The sequence below is a fragment of the Colletotrichum chrysophilum genome, assembly GCF_026319265.1.
Source record: "Colletotrichum chrysophilum strain AFK26 chromosome Unknown scaffold_11, whole genome shotgun sequence".
Classification (NCBI taxonomy): Eukaryota; Fungi; Ascomycota; class Sordariomycetes; order Glomerellales; family Glomerellaceae; genus Colletotrichum; species Colletotrichum chrysophilum.
The window spans coordinates 169,503-188,895 of record NW_026517298.1 but is presented as its reverse complement, the minus strand read 5'-3'; the positions used below and the strand labels follow the sequence as shown (position 1 = coordinate 188,895).

The window sequence follows — 19,393 nt, the reverse complement described above, 5'->3', positions numbered from 1 at the left end:
GAAGCACTGCCTCAACCTGCAATCATCCGCAAATCATTCAGCACTGAATATGACCAAGAAAATTGTACGCTGTGATAACATCGATTGCCGCGGACCCGAATGAACTCTTTTGCGTTGTCTAGATGACCCCAGGAAGCTGTTAGCGTTGGGAAATCTCCCACAACAGCCTGCACCTAATAATCAGATCTTACCTGATGAGTTTTGCACTCTGAAAGCTCAAGATTTTCAGTTTCTTTCTTCAGCATTGAATTCCCTCCACTCGTGATTATCGATTGGGTCTCGCGAAAAGTCGTTCTCGGCATTGGGATCTTTGCTGTAAAAGCGAAAGAGGGAGACCATGACCTGACGAATGCTTTGCGGCCGGCTGGAGCTAACCGAGTCTTGGAAGCAGTAAATTCGGAAGCCGTGGACGGCACATGTATCAACAAAGTTGGCGCGCATTGCAACATGCTCCAACAATTGCGTTTGGGCAGCCCTGACGGCATGCGGGGGTCCAAGGATCTCGACTGCCGTCAAGGCACTGTTGTGTCGCACCATGCACTTCTGACTCGGTGCAAAGCGATTGATGAGAGGTTGTATATCTTCATCATTGAAGTCGAACTGGTTGCCCGGGATTCCGTGACGAAGATTGGCATAGATGGCGGCCTCATGGTAGGTGGCAATGCCAGCACGGGTGGATCCAGTTGGGCGAGGACGCGGAGCTACAACCAGGGAAGTCGATTGGTCGGCTCTATGAGGAGCTGGGCGACTGCCTTGCTGAGGAGATGGATTCTCGGCAGGCTCGGTAGGAGGAAGGTTCTTGACGATCTCGACATCCATGACCTTACTCTGCACGGCGGTCCAGTCGGGCTTGCCGGCATCGGCAGATGACTCTTGGGTGCTGTCTCTCTCGGTGGGCATTGTGGGTGATATTTCGAGATATCCCGCAAATTAGAATATCTAGATGGAGATGTGTTGCGAGGAAGAATGCTTGGCGAGTTGAGAGGGCGTTGGCGGTTGGGAAGAAGATAAGGAAAGGCCGTACCTTAAGGCATCGAGAAGAGGGTGGAAAGGGGTTGAGAGTTGAGGTGAGAAGGGAGGTGCATACGGTCAAAAAGCCCGCGGCGTATACACAGCGGGAGGGAACCGAACGAATGGGAAAGAATCAAACAGCGAATGCAAACGGGATCACCTCCCGCGTCAAGTACGGGTGTAGGCAGGCGTCTCAACAGCCTGTTGCCTTGCAATTCATCCCGGACTACAAACAAAACTCAAAGACACTCCAAATACGTCAATGTAATCTTTTTCATGAGCTCTCCATACTCTTCCAAATGCACAGCAAAGGCGTTCGAGCTGCAGGCATGGCAACTTGCACTAAACTCACCCACAAGCAAATCACTACAAAGAGACAAACATATCCCCCTCCAATCCGTATTCCCTGTTGAGACGTCTGCCAATACGCCTGGCAAAAACAAACGGCAGCTTCGAACTCGGATGAGGCTCATGGAATTGGATGCTGGTCTCAACATCGAGCTTTGTTGGCGTAAACTTCCACGCCGATCCATACAGCTTCTCCATGTGAAACCCAACACTCTGCATGGCATGGAGGAACTCCGTCCAGGGAATCTCTACAGGGGAAGAAGACGTCAAGGGGTTGAAGAACAGTGTGTTGAAGACTTTGAGAGCACGTTTGTCCACCTTGAATAGAGGTCTCTTCGCTGCCTGTGGCTGCTCCTGGTCTTGGACAGGGGTCGTCGCGGCAACCGGAACTGCCCCCTTCGTCTTCAGCTTGGTCTTTGGTCGAGGTGAGGGCTTTTCCTTCGGCGTGTCTTGCATCGACAAACCACCAAACGGCGCAGCTAGACTTGGGTCTTGGCCCTCTGCGGCAGGCGCCTTCGCCTTGGCCGTCTCAACCCATTCTGGGGTCCTCTGAACGCTTCGTTGGAGAATGTTGCGCAGCCGAGATGAAATACCGTCTCTTCCACACAAGCTCTGCTGGATATCGGCCCAGAAGCTATCGAGGGCACGTTCCGCCGCACGCATCTGGTTGATGTTCTGCTTGTTTCTCTTCCTCTCCACGAGATACTTGAACTTATCCCCGTCTGGAATGCCCATTCTTGCCGTCGCCAGGCCGATCTTCAAGTCGTTGATGGGTACCAGGCGACGCACCAACTCATGGAAGTCCCTGTCGATTTCTGTTTGGTTCTCGGCAATGTCGCTTTCGAACGATGCTGCCCATGGTTGAAACAGATCCAGTTGTCTTTCGCACTCTGATAGCACCGAGAGATCTGCAATTTGCGCTGCGACCCATCCGGAAATCATCTGTGAAGCAGCCCTGTCCTTCCTCGTGACTCGCTCCAGCTCGTCCAAGAGCGTAGGCAGCCCAGTCAGAAACAACTGCTTCTCGTCAAAGAGAGTGTCGATAATCCAGAAGAGCTCCGCGACCGTTGCGTCTTTGCTGCGATCACCAACTGATGTGACCTGGATGATTGTGGTCGTTGGGTCTGGTGGGGCACACGACGGAACCAAGGACGCATTGGCGGTGATGCAGGCCATCCCATCTTCAAGTTGGAAATCGGGCCCGGTCGAAACATTTGTAGAAAGTGTTTCAACTTGCAGAATGCCATCGCGTAGTCGTGAGGAAGACTCTCATCGGGCTTGAAATTTCTGTTGCGATACTTTCGGTCTTTGAGATCGATGAGATGATCGATCTTCTCCGCCAAGGATCTGTACACCTCCACAGGAAACATGGCGCTCGATATCATATTTCCAATCAGCCGCTGCCAGAAGACATCTGGGGCGTGAGCATGGATGGGATGTGGTTTGCCGTTGGTGTCCAGCATCATCTCTTGTCGGTGCTCCTTCCAATCTCTCACCGTGACGCTGAAATAATCGGGGTCCTCTCGCAGAGCCCAGATATGATCTTCGGCCTCAGCTAGCTTCGACTTGATGATGCTCTGGAGGCCAGCGATATCGAGACGAGCAGGAACTCGGTAAGGACCTTCAAGCCGAGTGACTGCCAGTGATGCAGCGATGGAGTCGTTGGAATTACCAGTCACTAAAGGTGGCTCAGGCGGGATGTCCATTTCTAGGTCTGTGAGCTCTTCGGGGGAGATGTCGTGAAGGATGCTCTTGCAGACATCCACGAGAAATCGGTAAAGGCGTGATTGGAATTCCAGGATCCAGAGACCTTCGCCCGGATGAAATGCTGTACGTCGAAAGTTCCAGGTGCTAGCATCAGGCTCATCGTCCCATGAAACAAGGGTGCCATATGTTTGAGGGGTGCATCTTCCGAGGAACATCATTGAGTACAAGTTGAGAAAACGGGGCATGTCCATGGTTCTGCTGACCTGCCCGAATCTAGACTCTTCGACGTCGTTCATGGCGAATACATCAGGCGTGTTCCGGCCGCGAGAGTTGATCATTAGAAGAAGGGGTTCGGTTTTGCTGAGGTCTTCCAAGTTGATATGCGGCCACAGACAGCCTTCACGAGCTTGCTCGCCAGACCTTTTCTTCCTGAAAGCAGCAAAGTCCGGCCTGTGGTACTCAGACATGTCGGGCCATGCAGCCAGAAGGACACCTCGGCGTTTGGATTTGGACTTCTTTATCCACCGGTTCTGGATGGTTGCCTCGTGTCTCTCCACAATCTTCCGGAGCAGGTCCCATTGCTGCAAGACTTCTTCCGCCATCGGTGCAGCCAGTGCGCGTACCTCTGCGGGTTTGATGAGTTCGGCTTTGGGCAATGAACCAGGGCCCATGCCCAAAGATGCGGCATTATCTGAGAAGTCCTCCATTGTGATGCCGAGTTAGGTGAGAGTGAGAGATGAGTAGATGCGGACGAAAGAATGGGGAGGTGGGTCGTCTAGTTTTCAAGGTAGTAAAGCGGGGTGCGGGATCGGACAATGTGAGTTCACCATCCGACATATGGAGTGAACCTAACTGTCCTACAACTTCGGGGATACTTCAAGCCTCGGGAATGTTCAACATCAACGTGTGATTCGGTAGAATGAAGGCCCGAGCGTGGTTTTCACAAAAATATCCCCCAACCGATTGCGAACTAAACAAGTTGGCAAGTAGAAACAGAAAAAGGAATGGTGTCTCATTAAATTGGGTCAATGATAGCTCAAAGGTCTTTTACTACATGCCACTTAATCCTTCCAGCTCAGCCAATGAGCAAAGTGAATTTGATATAATCAAGATAACTGCAGCCTCATAGATGTTTGAGCTTAGCCATACCTGTCCGCTTGCCACAGAAAGTGGTCTTGAGACGTCGGGCAATGCTCTCCTCCCCACGGTGCCGGATATGAGTGGGTCCTCGTGGCTTGCCCCATATTTACCGCACGCTCGGCTTTGACCCGGGCACCCCGTGGCACTGCCGGGCGATCCTGTTCGTTGAGCAACCTGTCACCGCAGTCCCGGCACTCTGAGATACCCGCATCTCGGTGGAAAACTCAATATATATAGTAGTCGCACCGACTACACCGAATTGCTGAAGAGCAGCGCAGGGCAGACCGCTTTAGATTTATACGGAGGATGCCTAGGACCCCGTTTCTATTCCGACGGTTTCTTGGCCCATATGGCCCGACTTTTGATGTTTTAGTACCTCTGTATAACAATTGGTTAATATCATGGAATGCAGCACTTACATGGGCCAATATCCATGATTTCCCCGATCACTGAGGTCCTTCCTGACCTCAGCGGCAAAAACCTGAACCTCTTCCTGCCGCCAACCGTGCACTCGCGTCATGGGCGCCATTATCATACCGGCTGTATTACTTGCAAGATTTTCACGAGACCACGAGCCGAGTTCTTTCAAGTAAGGGTCCCGGGGCCACGTGTTGAGGGGCCAGATGAAGCGGCGGTCGGTCACTTCCACGAAGCCAGCCTCTGGTAAGAGGGATGTCAGAGTATCTAGCGGAATGAAGGGACATCCGAAGACTTCCAAGGCGGATGCGACGTAGGAGAGGCTTTTGTAAAATGCACCGCGCTCGCATGTGCGATCGGCGCTGAAGATGTTGGACTCGGCCTCCTGGAGCTCGACATAACCTCCTGGCTTGAGATTCCTAAGCACGAATGAGAAGAAAGCCCCAGACTTGGGGGATCAGAGCGCTCACTCAAAACACTTTTTCAGAAGTTCAGGCCAATTTCGAACGCTACCTGACATTCCCCTGATGTGGATGTAGTCGAATGGTCTGGAATAGATCCATTCATTGTCCAAGTCGTCCACCTCAAAGTAGACGTTTGGCGGTACACTTTTCACTAAGTCAATTTCCTGTAGGTTTTAATACGTACGCGTGAATTGGAGCTCACAACTCGGGCTGGGTTGCCGAAAGGTCGAATCCCAAGACCTCCGCGTCTGGGTGCTCATCCCCAAAGTCAATCGACCAGATCCCAGTGCCGGTTCCGACGTCAAGTACGCGGCCCTTCCAGTCAGGATCATTTGGGGGAGCATATCCCAACCTGTTATCGAATGTGAGAAGAAACAGGTGGTGTTGAAGGTCCAATCTGTTCGACTCGTCCTCATCGTTGGGTCCAAAGTATTCTGTCAACACATTTCAGTATTTCACTTCCAAGGCTAATATCTCCTCATGGAAACGAGAGTTGAACATTGACTTACTGCCTTCTTTATACCTGTGGTAAGTTCGCCCATTTTCGACTCGGTAGTCTATGATTGAACTACGGAGACTCGTGGTCGCAGAGAAGTCATCCTGGAAAGGGAGTGTGTTATTAAACCTCTGAAAAGCACACCGTTGACTATGACGGCGTTCATGAACACATACCTGTCCGAGGGATGAATCCGTGTCACCCTATCCTGAACATTAGCTTTTCTCCGCCATATCCGAGTCAGGACTCCGCAACTCCGATGTCGCGAATGTCACCCAGTACGCACAGTCACGTCGGCCTCAGGAGGCACTTCTGCTTGAATATTCGTCTCAGCCATCTCGAGGCATGAGTCTGATAACTCCGAAACATCAAAAATTATGGCAGTGATGTTGTTTGTTAAGTTACGAGAGGCGAACCCCTCAATATTAGTTGAGGGTGTCTCCTCGCTTTCGCAAACTTCGTCAGTTGGGGAATACGACCCAACTGGCCCAGGATACCCGGCCACAGCGGGTCCTGTATCCTGCTTTCACCGCAATTCTGCAAGTTTGACAGCTCCTTAGCTTCTCGAGAAAAGCATAGCCCATTTCGACCTCGAGAGTAACCACAATGCACACTCGATGGTCAGTGGACAATGGAGGCAACAAATCCTGCAAGCGAATTTGAAGAAAGAGAATAGAGACCCTTGTCTCTCTCCCAATTATTGAGAGGGATCGGCTTACATAACCGATCAGACCGGTTAGTTCCCCCGCGTTTGTTCCCTCGCGGAGGCTTCCTGCATTCTTATCTTGGCCAGCCAGTAACAGACCGGGGTCTCTCCTGCAAGCTGCCGGAGAGAGGAGTCGTTTCTTTTCTTGAGTTGGTCCAAGTCGCCACCAACATGGCCGGACTTCCAACAGACCCCGAAATCTTGGTCCAACGGGCTGGGATATCGCCGCATTTCATGGTTCTCAACACACCCCGAATTCACGAACCCAAGCCCACACAAGACAGCCAGCGTGCGAGCGACGGAATCCACATTCGCAACTCCACATCGCAGCCATGGCAGGTAACGGATCCCGGACCCGGGATGGGTGCTATCACTGCCGGCAAAGAAAGAAAAGATGCGACAAGTACAAACCCGAATGCGGCAAGTGTCAAAAAGACGGTGTTGCCTGCGTCTATCCAAGCCTGGACCCGACCTCAGAGTTGAAGTTCACAGAACCTTGGAGCGGACCGTGGCGAGGGCAACACCCCATCCTTCCTCTCAAGACGGCCGCCAATAATTCCTTCGTAAATATCGCGCGAGATGAGCTTGCCGTCATTTGCCAACAGTACATCGAGAACCCAGTGCGGCAAATAACCGCAGGTCGGCAACGCCAGCATCAGTCGAATCTGTCGTTGAATGAGTTGCCTCTCAAACCCAATCCGTCATGGCGACCCATGTCGAATACGGAGTCAAAACTGGTACAGTATTGCAAGTCACATCGTCAATTGCCTTCGTTTCTCATTGGATTCGTTCTAATCCACTAGCAGACTTTGAAGTCATCAGCAACAGCAAAGTCTACGTGGACACCGAAAGCAACATCTTCAAGTCGTCTGTCATGCCTATCCTTCTCAGCAATGACGGCCCGCTTCTATCGACAGTCCTTGCTCTAAGCGCTGCCGAATGGGATCGCAGAGGCGCTCACGACGGAGTCGATTATGGCAACAGCGCCATCCGATACAAGGGAAGGGCTCTGAGCCAGCTCAGGTCCAGCATCATGGCGGAGACAAATGCTGAGGAGAATGTCTTGACGTGTGTGCTTCAGGCCTCGCTGGAGATCTCAGCAGGTTCTGGACCGGACTGGCTGCTCCATCTCCGCGGGGCATTGGCGATTATGGAGAACCACCCTGGTTGTGTCAGCGCCAATTGTGCAGCTTTAGCTCTGCAATACTTCCGATTCCGATACATCTTGATGAAGACGACAGAAAACAGAGAGCCTGGCCAGAATGATGCAAAAACAAAATGCCCCAAATCAGATCAGTGCGGCGATGCAATCGAAGCTCTCAACAGAATCTCCCTGAAGCCAGAGAGCCGGCAGACTGTCCCACCCCAGACTGGCTGCTCGACTGAGTTGGTTGAGCTGATAGACCTCATCAGTTTGACGGCGACCAACGAGCAGCAGTCAACAGCAACATCTGAAGATGGCCCTTCTTTGGAGAAACGCATTCGGGAGTTGGAGTTCCACGCAACGGAGGATTATCTCTTGAAGAGCGCGGAATGCTTCAGACTCGCCACGCTTATATACTTACACCTCAAGGTGTACCACGCCCCGATCCGGTTTCCGTCAATGTCGACCTTGCTGCAGCCGTTGATAGATTGTCTCGCGGAGGTCATCCGCGAAGATCTGCCGCGACGGTCATTTCCAATGTGGCCGCTGTTCATCGCAGGATGCACCAGCTGCATCGACGAGCATCGCAAAGCTGTGCTCGACATGCTGAATCTGCTCGACGACAAGTGGCCCATCAGCAACATCTCCACCGTCACAGAAGTCATGGCAACGATCTACAACTTCCGGGACCTCAACGACGGTTTGGCTGCAACTGTGCAACATGACTGGCAGAATATCATTGGCAAGTTCGGATGGAAGCTATCTCTGTCGTGATCTCATGGCTTCGAACAAATGAAAAGGAAATACACACGAATGGAACATCATAGCCGAGCCTTCGAAGCGGCCTCGTTCTCTGCAATTAGGTCTTTCATCTCCCTCACAGTGCCGACTCGCCAACTCACCGAGTTACCCCAGTCATCACTCTCGCCATCCGGCGTCCGCCACTGCCAGCGCGGCAGCTCTTGTCGCCCGGTCTCCAGGAGTTGCCTGACCCATTTCCCAAACACCGGCATCATCTTGAACCCGTGCCCAGAGTCCCCCGACAGGACGACGAGAGACTGCGAGGTCCCGGGCACGAAGTCGATGCAGTATTCCGAGTCCTGCGTGTCCGAGAACCAGCAGAACTTGCGGTCGACAAAGGGCCGGTCAGCTAGCCACGGCAGGGTTTCGCGCAGGAGAGTCCGCAACTTGTGCTCGTCGTCGGGCGGGATAAAGTCTTGGGATCTCGCGGACAGGAGCTCAGTCGGCGTCGACGTGCCGTTGACGGTATTGGTGAAGCCGGCGCCGAGCGGACAGAGCTTCAACAGTCGCGTCGCCGGGTCGGGCTCGAAGAAGAATCCCAGGTCGCGGACGTTTGTCACGGGGATCCCGCGGAGGAAGTCGGCCTCGTCCTCGGTCAGCTGCACATGCGCCACGGACCAGCACCGGGCGACGGTGAACTTGACGAGTCCCGGGATCAGCGAACCGCCGTAGGCGCCGAGGGCGCAGACCGTCTTCGCCGCGGCGTGTTCCGCGCCGTCGGCGGTTCGCACTCCGGTGCACCTCCCGGAAGCATCGTACAGCAGGTCGGTGACGTTGCCGGCATCCCCAAGGAGGAACCGGACCCCTCTAGCTGCGCAATGGCGGTGAACGGCCTTTAGGGTGTTGCCTGCATGACCGTACCCAGCAAGCCTGTTGTGGTATCCCTTGAAGCCGCTCATGGGTCCAGAGAACTGCCACACGAACTTTCTGAAATCGTCCGCACTGCGTAATAGTCCTATCTCGTTGTCGAACTCTGGCCTGGACTGCACCGAGGACAAGGACTTCTCAAGGACCTCGACAGCTTTTGGGGGTGCGCTGCCGGAGGTGGCGACGATGTAGCCGGTCTGATGGTAGTAAGGGCCAAACAAGGGCGTTTTCCATCCTTCGAACGCTTCCTGCAGTGCTGTGAGCTTACTTGGCGGTCTTGGATTGGGAAAGGGGTGCCTCACGAGAGCCAGTTTGGTGTAGAAGACGTCTTCGTAGTCTGCGCGAACGATCTTGTTGATGTCGGACGCAGCTGAGAATCGCGACGGGACGTCCTCGGCCCGGTCGACGACCAGGATGTTGGAATAGTGGGCGTTGAGGAGGTGCAACGCCGTCGAAAGCCCGAACGCGCCGGCGCCGACAACGATGATGGGACTCGACTTGTCCATGGTATTTGTGTATGACGGAGAGAACTTTCGATATACCCGGAAAGACTCTCCGAGATTTCTCTCACACTTATAATCTATCTATATAACACTGAATCTGTTCCCCGCCGTGGCCCCCTTAGTGTTGTTGGCACACCGGTCAAGTCTGTCATATCGAACAAACTTCAACCGGGCAAGAAAGCTCCGGTCTCCCATCTCTCCAATCACATTTGCAGGGACTCTGCAGCACCCGGTTACATCTGCGGCGAACGATCTCCGGGACGCACGATACCAAGCCGGCATGATCTGTCGTGACATCGTCTTCGTACGGGCTAGCGTAGGCGACTCCCATCCGTCTTCGATGCCGGGGACATTTGATGAAATGTCTGGTCCCACGCGTGGGAAAATGCCCCGAAAACTTGTTTTCGGACTCTTTGCAGCGCAAATCCGCTGCCACGGCGGGGTTGGTGACACCAAAAAAGGCGTCTTTGGGGTCCCGATCAGCGTCGGTGGATCATAAGCAATGGGGAAGGAGTGGGGTGTGCTATGTTTGGTGTTATCCCACTGGCTAGGAAAGACAGGTTTTTCCAAGGGTCCAATGCTCTTAGACTGAATGCTTTCGCGCCGTGACTGGGCTGGAGGAAGTATTCCCGGGCGTCCAACCGGTGATTTCGGCGAATTCGCCGAACTGGCCTGACGGGGTTGATGGTGATGAGGGCGTACTATGTACGAAGGAGTTGCTGTGGACTTTCCAAGCCAAAAAGAAATATACGCCGGCAAGGTTTCGTAAACGTACGCATCATTGTTCTGTCAGACACGAGCAAGACACCGGAAGATTTTGCCTTCTTGAGTGCGATCACGGCTCTATTTTCGGGATGGGGGTCTCGGCCCCGAGGTGGATCCCGGTCGACATCCGGCGCAGGGCGGCGCTTAAGCTAACCTGGTCTTGTGTTTTCCCCCGCATCGTGGTGGATCTCTGACCCATGGCATCGGTAACACAGCTTCCTCGGGATACTTCTTGCGTGAGTGAACCCGGTTACGCTGGTTTCCTGTTTAGGACGGCTCTGTACCAATGCGCGTGAGTTTGCTGCCGGATATGCAACGGGTCACAGCGGTGACACGGAGTAGCTGTCTGTGGGACGGCATTGATCATGAGTTGGCCGGGTGAGAAATTTACCTTGCAGCCCCTTAATGGCGTGGCTTCAGTCGTGAGTAGTTATGAGGGTCTGCAGTTTAGTGACGACTTGCTTGTTCCACTCTGCTTGGTTTGTAGGCTCGTGGGTGGTAAGCTTTCAAGGCTTGTATTGTGTCTGTTCCTCAAGTGTAAAACGCGAATGAGATGCATCTAACTATAGAACAAAAGACTTGGGTATTGTATATGTATCACACACTCGGCCGTCAAAAATCATCATCAACCACATCCCTTCCTCACGAGTACTTCTCCCCCTTCTGCGGCGGCAGCAAGCCCTCGTGGTCATGCAACACCAGCTGCAGCGCGCTCTCCTCAACCCTGACCTTGACCACCTTCTTCCACACACTATTCGACCCGACACCAGCCCCGACATGCGTCAAATCCCCGTCCGGCGGCGGCGCCGACCGCAGCGCCAGGAGCACCAGGTCCTGCAGATCCGACCACGCCGTCACGCCGCGCAGATCAAGCCGCCTGTCGCCGACCGCACACCCAACCCAGTCAAGCGCCTGCGAGACGAGCACCACGCCGCCGTAGATGCCCACGACGCCGAGGTAGATGTACATCATCACGAGCGCGAACTCGAGCGTCTTGGAGAACTGGCCCGACCCGTAGCCGTGCCGCTCGGCGTCCAGGTCGATCTGCACCCAGTCGTCGCGGAAGCGCTGGATGTACTGCTCCACCGTCATCTCGAGCTCCGACTCGGCGAAGTTGCCGTTGTAGATCTCGCGCGTCGGGAACGTCGCGTTGTCGGCCACGCTGACGTAGCTGTGCGCGCCGGACCACAGGCCGTTCTGGACCGCGAGGTCGACCCACGTGAGGTTGTCCGGCTCCTCCTTGAAGACGAGGCGCGTCTCCTTGTTGGCGGCGATGCGCGCGATGGCGTCCGTGAGGAAGACGCCGTAGAGCTTGGCGAGGAAGGACTCGGTGTCGGACCGGCCGACCTGCGGGTTATTGCTGTCGTCGATGGTGTCGAAGTAGCGCACGTACGTGCCGTCTGCGCGCTCGTGGCGGAGGAGGAAGCGGCTCATCATCATGCGCAAGGGCGACGTCTCGAAGAGGGTGTTTTGTTGCTCGTTCGTGTCCGTCATGAAGACGCTCGTCGTCATGTTGAACAGGGGGCTCGTGCCCGCCAGCCAGGACTTGTCGATCTGCATGACGCTGGCGCGGTTGGACTCGTCCTCGTGGAACAGCTTGTTCATGACGTCGGGGGAGCTGACGTTGGAGTCCATGATGTTGTTCGACTCGGGGTCGACGCTGAATTCAGAGGGGACCCATCGCCCGAGGAACGCGCAGGCGTAGACCCACGTCTTTTGCTCCATGTCCTTTGAGGCGTACGGCATGGTCCCCGCCACCGTCACGACGGACTTGACGCTCGGCGCAGCAGGGTATAGCAGGTTGAACGTCTCGGACGTCGAGTGTCCCGAGACGTTCCAGTAGTCGCGCTGTACAATGGGCGGGTTCCGCTTCAGGGAGAGGCAGTCTGCGTCCCCGTAGCAGTTGATGGAGCTCATGGGGAAAACGGCCTCCGTGCCATTCTTTAATAGCTCATCCTTGTCGTACGCCGCGCACCGGCCCTGCATGAATGGCTGCTTCATCGGCGTCTTGGTCGTGAGCTTGTAGCGTTGCGTGTCGTGAAGAATCCCTATGCTATCGGACTTGTGGATGTAGGTGGTGAACAGCCCGAGAGAGTTCATGACGAAGGCTGGCGGCGTGGTGAAGAGCGCCACGGAGCTGTTTTCATGAAGTTCGAGCCGACGGCCGAGCTCGGACGAGAACGTGAGGTTGTTGTCCAGATCGGTGTACCGGAAGCTTCCCAGCCAGTTCCAGATATCCGAGAAGCCGCCGGCGTAGCAGTACGGCTGGAAGATGCTCTCGGTCGTGAGGCAGTCCTGCTTCTCGTCAAAGTGGTGAAGACTGCTGTCCAGAATCTGGGGCCATGCTTTGTCGGCCTCGAGCGTGTATATCAGAGGCATCTTGACGTTGTCGAAAGCCGCGGGGACGTTGTACCACCCGAGGTTCGGCACGAACAGAATGGCGGACGCAGGACCGATAATCGTCGACATGATTGTGCCAAACACGACAAAGACGACGAGTATGACCTCCACCGTTCCAACACGCCCGAGGCCCCAGAACGCACCGCTTGTCAGGTACGCCAGATCGCCCAGACGGTACCCGCCGGTCAGGAACCCGAGACGGACGCCGTCTCCAACAAGTCTGCGGCGGAACATCGACAGAGCGATGGCGGCGAGCGAAGCCACGACCATCAACTCGTGCAGCTTGGACGCGAACTGGAGGACGTTGGAGATGACCGTGTGCTTGTTCCCGAACCGGCCGATGATGGGCAGGTCGGGGCCGGTCTCGGGGTACCAGAAGATTTGCGAGTGGCTCATCCATATGAGCACGCAGGTGACGGCAATCGCGGGGACGTGGGGGAGCCACGCAGTCAAGAGCCGGGGCGTGGTCCTCTGGATGACTCGTTTCGGGGCATCGTTGCCTGGGTCTCCGACGGGGACATGCCACGGTCTTCGAGACTTGCGGTCAAAGTATTTGTCGTCTGAGGCTTCGTAGAACGAGTCTTCGGACAGGAGGGGTCTGTTGGTGGTGCTGACGGATACCGCGTCCGGCGACATCAACGACGGTGTCGTTGGCGAACGGTAGCTCAGCTCGTAGATGTGGTCCGATTTGTTCTCCATCTTGGATATCTGTCACACAGAACTGAGGTCTCACGTTATCCTCCCGAGAGACCGGACGAACAAGCGCAGATAAATCCTCTGGACGGATTGCTCCTTGGCATTCCCCGGGGCGGGTACCCGGTCGAAAATCGGCTGATCCACGCAGTCTCATTCATCGTCGCCGGCATCGTGAGGAGAGGGATGCCAGGCAGACACCAAAAACCCAGACTGCATATATTGAGCAGGGATTCCGTGGCCAGGCTGCTCTTTTGCGTCTGCGAGAAACCGAGCTTTCATCGCGGTGTCAGCAATGCCCCGGCCCAGAGCTGATGAAAAAGAAAGAAGGCTGAGGGAACTTCAGTTAGGGCAGGCCACATGGGGGCGGAAACTCATGCACCTCAGCACCAATAATCGTGCCGCGCGGAAACCACCTTCCTGTTTCTCTTTTACGAGGCTCCGTTTGTAGACCTTGAAGGAATCAAACCCTGCCAAGCTAGCGCGGGTGCCAAACTTTAGTGCAACGTTTGTCTTGTGTTCATGTTCTCGTTGTCGGGCTGGACGACACGGCCTTGGGATGTTTGCAAGAGCGACCAGAATCAACTTCGCGTGTTCGCCATCAGAAAGTGAGTGGTCGATCTTCGAAGCGAAGTGATGATGTCGACGTGCTGTGCTTCGCCCGCTCAGCCCTTCGCCTTTTGTTGGGCGGATGCAACGACGAATGTGCAATCATCTGAGTTGAAGGATTTGTATGGCTGCCTGCTGGTCATGTAAGCTCGGTGTGGAGACCCACTGCGGCGGAAGAAACCCCGCCACCAGAAATAGTCGCGTAGAGCGGACCACGCAGAAACTAGGAAGATGGCGCAAAACATAAGAAAGCTAGCCAAGGCATTGATAAGGAAACTTGAAATGGGTTGAACGGTCGTCCGAACACCTCGCGGGCCGGAGCAGCAAATTTCGGGGGGCGGGAGCACTCTGGGAGCATCGACCCCCATTCGGACCGAACTCCGATATGTGCCCCACTAAATACCGAAAGCCGGAGTCGGCCCTTGTCCGGGCCGCTCGGAAACAAAACAATTCACCGGAACCAATTTGCATTGTGATCGTCCTCTCATTGAATTTAAGCATCATTATACGACAATTGAAAGTCATGAAAAACAAAACACCAAAGATGCCAGGCGCCGCATGAGGGTATACCAAAAGCCCCCTACTCCGATGAGCCCAGCCTACCAGTCCATCCCCGCCGCCAACGCCAAATATTTCGTGACATGAACCTTCCCGGAAAATCGAGCCTCCTTTTTTTCTTGCTCTATCCCCGACTCCGTGTGTCGCAAATGCATCCAACCATTGAATCATCGTGAATAACTCGAAATATGCTCCCAAAGGAGTCTATATGCGAAATGTGTTGAACCGAGAACGCAAATCAGAATATCAACTTAGGCGAGGATGGCAGTTTCAGCAGCACCATCGCCTTCTTTCGTCGTTGTGTCGACGCCAGTCGCGGCCCAGTTCATAGCGTCGTTCATGCTGTCCTCGCCAAAGACGTTGGCCATGAAGCCCTCGTCAGAGTTGTTCACGCCCTCGGGCGGGAACTGAAGCCACTGATCGACGTCAAACTCAGTACCGGTGACGGCGTTCCAGTCAATTTCCTCCTGATTTTGGAGGAATTCCAGGTCAAGTGGGCCAGGCTCCTCGGAGCTTCCGCTGGCACTTGGGGTCAGGCCGCCCATGGCAGATTCATTCTCGGTATGCGGCGGGCTAGTGGCCGACAAGTCCAGGGCGGCCGCATTGATGGTCTGAGGGAGGAAGTCACGCTGCGGGTTAGGCTTCGCAGCGAACATGGTCTCGCCAGAAGTCATGTAGGGCAGGTTGTCAGGCGGAGGAGTCTGCGCTCCAAAGGTGGGATCGGCCAGCTTGAGGTTCTGCGCCGTCATGGCTGCGGTTGGCTGCTGAAGGTTTATGTCAATAGCAGCCTTGCGCAGGGCAGCATCGAGAAAGCCCGTGGCGTAGTCGGCGGCGGCGTAGATCTCGCGCAACTTCTCCATTACACGCATGCACTGGCGGAAGCCACGAGTGGCGCGATCCCTGGATTGGGACACAGGGTTCTTCATTTCCAGAAGATGGATAATCATGGCTGGCAGAATGACCGTCACACCGGTGGTAGGCAGATACTTCTCGAGACGCAACTGGTGAAGCTCAGCCGCCATGCGAGTGACATGCATCGCTGCATCTCGGACACGCAACCGAGACATTTCTTGCACTTGACGAGAAGTCGTCGGGGCGTGAACCGGAGAAGAGGGCAAGAACTGCGGACGGTGCAGAGCTGAGATGGTGGTGAAGTAGACCATGTGAAGAAGTGTGCGCTGAACGGCAACGGTTGAGCGGCCGTTCTTGACGTCCAACGGAGTCAGGGGTCTGTACTGGCAGATAGGGGGAAGAGTTTCCGCCCAGGCCATGAGCTCCAAGTCGACCGAAGTCACACTTTCCACATTGTCCAACTTCTTGTTGGGGAACAGCATCATGGTGCTGTTGACAGTGTTCTCTGGGCGCATCTTGTCCCTGATCAGAACAGAGTACTGAGCCTTGAGCATGTGGCTTATGCAGATGCAAAGCTGGGCCTTGGAAATGCAGAGAGCGGCAAGCTCCTTCTGCATGGCTACATCGCGAAGCAGGGTGCACTCGGTGGGAATGACCGTGTTGTCCTCAGGCAGAACCTCGAGCTCGAAGTCAGCCTCCTGGAGCATCGGCACGTCGAAGTCTTCGTCCTTGATGCGAGTGGGTCGGCGCATGCCCAGAGCAATGAGGCGGTCCCGCATGAAACAAGACCACCAGATGCGCTTCCACAGTTTCTGCTTGCGAGGCGGCATGCTGGTAGCAGCCGGATCGCGGTGGAGGCCAATGGTGTGGGCCAGCGAGATTGCAACACCCATCCAGTGCCATGTGTCCTTTTGGTCGTCGGGAGTCTCGTACCAGTACGTCATCAAGAGAAGAGCCTGGACGAGGACGAGGCGATCCGACTCGTAGTCGAAGTCGTAGAGGAGCTGCAGCAAGACAACGTTTAGCATGTGAAGATTGGGAAAGCGTGGGACCCCTGTCCCGCTAGCGCGGTGTCGAAGGGACGGAGGTTCAGAGAAGGGGTCCACTCACCCTCGTCTTTTGAAAGAAGGCCTTCCTTGCGGCCTTCCTGGTTGGGTAGCCAGCTTCACGGAGAACCTTCATGTCGACAAAGGCAGTGGCGGCAAACATGACAGCTTGGTACAAGAACAGACTGATCTGACCATTCAGGCCATCGTGAGCGTTGATGGTGGCAAGGAAATCGTACAGCTCCAGCAGAGGCATGTACGGATGAACGTATTCGACATAGGCCTGCAGCAGGGCGTTCTGCAACGGAAGGGCAGGCAGAGTCAAGGCCCCCTTGGCGTGGAGGTAGGTGACATCCTCTTGGGCGATCTTGGCGGGAAGTGGTTTCACGAAGGCCGGAAGCTGAGCGTGGAGGTCAGGCTCCTCGAGAGATGCGAGGAATTGACTCGTCCTGCCATCGCCACCAGCAACAGCGGCACCACCACCACCGCTGATGCCTCCAAAAAGAGAGGCCTGGGCAAGCAAGTTGGACAGCAAACGGCGAGAGTTGGAGTCTGCTGACGCCGCGGCGGCAGCGGACTGCAGCTTGGTGAGCAAAGCTGCGCTGTCATTACGGTAGCCCGATCGTTGATCTAGATTTCACACAAGGTCCCGTGGTCAGCTTTGGTCTTGACCGCATTGGTAAGATTTGATATGATGATTATGATGATTGCCAGGATTGAGGTAGGATGGAAAAGTGCGACTGGCATGTGAATGTGGATTACATGTAAGAGGCTAAAGCGTGGAGGGACGGAGCCGGGGACGGCGGAGGGTGACGCTGGGGGAGGGGGGTGTAGATGGAACGAAACAAGACATGACTGGAGGAGGGTGGGAGAAGAGACGGGGGAGACGATACGGGGGGAAAGGCGGAGAAAGTCCTGACGTGGAGGCCCAGGTCACGGGGTAAAAAAAGTCCAAGGCCGCCCCTCCACACTGGACTGCCCCCCCATTCCGTCGTCCCCTCCCCCAGTCCGAGCCCCGGATCTGGGAGCGATGGGCAAAACCAGGAACCGCACGAGGCAGAGGAAAAAAAAAATTGGTAAAGGTCTGAGCGACCAAAAAGAGCACAAACACGAACATGGAAGACGGAAATTGATAGGGGTTGGGGGTCATGCGGCGGCGGTGCAAAGCATACCTAGCAGCTAGGAGGGAATAACACGCTAAGAATGTTCCAGGACGGAAAAGAACAAAGTGACAGGAGGCAGAAACAGACAAGGCGCAAAAGAGTCGACTTACAGATCATGTGAGGAACATGGCCCTCGAGTCCGTCAGAAGAGCCGCCGGTTACCGACAGACCCCCAAGCACGCCTGGTCCAATGCCAGCTCCTCCAAGTCCAGCTCCAGCTCCAACTCCAACTCCAACTCCAGCCCCGGCGCCAATGCCGGGTGTCGCACCCATGCTCACACCGGCGGCGGCAGCGGCAACGGGATTCGCTGCAATTGATCCGTTGACCGAAGCCACCGAGGCATTGCTGGGTCGGCGCAATTCCGCGCTGCTGTGGATGTTGATTGGGTTCGCGCCCTTGGAGCGCAATTGAGCCTCGGCTCCCACAACATGGTGCCCCGCGGTGCTGGCAGTCAAGAGATTCTTCCTACAACACGCCATCAGTTAGCAGGAGTCCTTCGAATTTACCTCGCTCCAATCTGTGCTTCCCGTCCGTCTCCTTTCTCCAGAGTCCAGTGCTAGCTTCCCCAGGGGGAAACAACGTCCCGCATCTTCCCGCCCAACCCGCTTGCAAGCGCCAAGAACCCCCAGATGAGGTCGTCGCCCCGTAGAGGCCCGACACGCGAATGCGCCTTCATGCGAAGATGGCGGGGTGCCCCTGACCGGACTCATCGGATGCCATGACAGAATGGAAATTGGTGATGCAGGAAGCAGACTGAAGGTCGGGCAAAGGCTGTAACTCACTTTCGTCGACGGCTCTCCTGGACAACGCACTCGACGTTGTCCCATCTGCAGTTGCCACAAGGCGCGCCCTCGACAACGTCGCAGCGCACCTTGCGCGCTCTGCAGCTCACGCAGGCGCGGGCAGCCCTGCGCTTCGTGATCTTGGCCGGCGGCGCTCCATCCTTGAGGTCCGCGGTGGACGAGGAGCGCTTCTTGCCCTGCTCGTGCTCTGACGACGTCTCGGCGCTGGACTCGTCGTTCTTCGCGTCAGTTGGGGGCGCCGGCTCATCGTCGACGGCCGCGGTCAAGGCCGACAGATCGGGAACTGGTTCGGTGGTGGGCGCCGCCTCGGTAGCGGCCGTGGGAGCGGTGATTGTCGTCGTTTCGGTCGCCATCGTGTCGAGATAATCGGGCAGCCTCCCCTGTTAGAGACTGCTCACAATTTCAATGCCAATTGGCTCTGTAGTTAGAATGTTCAAGCCGTCAAAACTGTGCGGCTGCGTTCGCGACGGGTGGTGGTCTCCTGAAGAAGTTCAATTCCAGGCGGTTCGGGTCGACGGAGGTCAAAAATGGGGCCCTGAATGGTTGTTTAGGTCGCGTGGTCCGGCTGGGCCGAGTCGTTTAATAGGATTGGAGGTGACTCGAAGACGTCAGAGCTTCGTCGTGTATGCGGAATCCAGGCGTCAAAGGCGAGGTTTGCGTCTGCAGCGGTCTGGATGATGGGGCGGCAGAAGCTCTTCTGGAAGAACAATAACGCAAACGGCAAAGTAACGAGGTGGAACGTTGGCGCGTTAGGATGAGCATTGAATGTTTCCAAGGTTGGTACTAGAGATTGGCAGGTGCAGTGCTATTGAAGCCGCGGGGAATGCTGGGGCGGATGAGTGGCCCTGGGTGTGTCTCTGGCGTCTAAGTTGTCTCGTGATGTTCTTGATCTTGTCTTG

General features: G+C 55.4%; 6 protein-coding genes across 6 annotated transcripts; 1 reads left to right on the top strand and 5 right to left on the bottom strand.

The window, feature by feature from the left end:
* Nucleotides 1–225: 225 nt before the first annotated feature.
* On the bottom strand, nucleotides 226–900 carry COL26b_002263 (uncharacterized protein; the record flags this gene model as incomplete). Its single annotated transcript, XM_053175189.1, has 1 exon — nucleotides 226–900. One exon carries the CDS (start codon nucleotides 898–900, stop codon nucleotides 226–228), a length of 675 nt encoding a protein of 224 aa, XP_053040809.1.
* Nucleotides 901–1,377: 477 nt separating this feature from the next.
* On the bottom strand, nucleotides 1,378–3,773 carry COL26b_002262 (uncharacterized protein; the record flags this gene model as incomplete). Its single annotated transcript, XM_053175188.1, has 2 exons — nucleotides 1,378–2,483; nucleotides 2,627–3,773. 2 exons carry the CDS (start codon nucleotides 3,771–3,773, stop codon nucleotides 1,378–1,380), a joined length of 2,253 nt encoding a protein of 750 aa, XP_053040808.1.
* A 2,848-nt stretch (nucleotides 3,774–6,621) lies between these two features.
* On the top strand, nucleotides 6,622–8,207 carry COL26b_002261 (uncharacterized protein; the record flags this gene model as incomplete). The annotated part of the gene is made up of 2 exons (XM_053175187.1): nucleotides 6,622–6,628; nucleotides 7,096–8,207. 2 exons carry the CDS (start codon nucleotides 6,622–6,624, stop codon nucleotides 8,205–8,207), a joined length of 1,119 nt encoding a protein of 372 aa, XP_053040807.1.
* Nucleotides 8,208–8,254: 47 nt separating this feature from the next.
* Nucleotides 8,255–9,607, bottom strand: COL26b_002260 (uncharacterized protein; the record flags this gene model as incomplete). Its single annotated transcript, XM_053175186.1, has 1 exon — nucleotides 8,255–9,607. One exon carries the CDS (start codon nucleotides 9,605–9,607, stop codon nucleotides 8,255–8,257), a length of 1,353 nt encoding a protein of 450 aa, XP_053040806.1.
* A 1,404-nt stretch (nucleotides 9,608–11,011) lies between these two features.
* Nucleotides 11,012–13,468, bottom strand: COL26b_002259 (uncharacterized protein; the record flags this gene model as incomplete). The annotated part of the gene is made up of 1 exon (XM_053175185.1): nucleotides 11,012–13,468. The coding sequence occupies one exon, from the start codon at nucleotides 13,466–13,468 to the stop codon at nucleotides 11,012–11,014; it is 2,457 nt and encodes an 818-aa protein (XP_053040805.1).
* Nucleotides 13,469–14,880: 1,412 nt separating this feature from the next.
* Nucleotides 14,881–18,847, bottom strand: CTF1BETA (Cutinase transcription factor 1 beta; the record flags this gene model as incomplete). The annotated part of the gene is made up of 4 exons (XM_053175184.1): nucleotides 14,881–16,485; nucleotides 16,592–17,157; nucleotides 17,801–18,156; nucleotides 18,474–18,847. 4 exons carry the CDS (start codon nucleotides 18,845–18,847, stop codon nucleotides 14,881–14,883), a joined length of 2,901 nt encoding a protein of 966 aa, XP_053040804.1.
* Nucleotides 18,848–19,393: the final 546 nt, after the last annotated feature.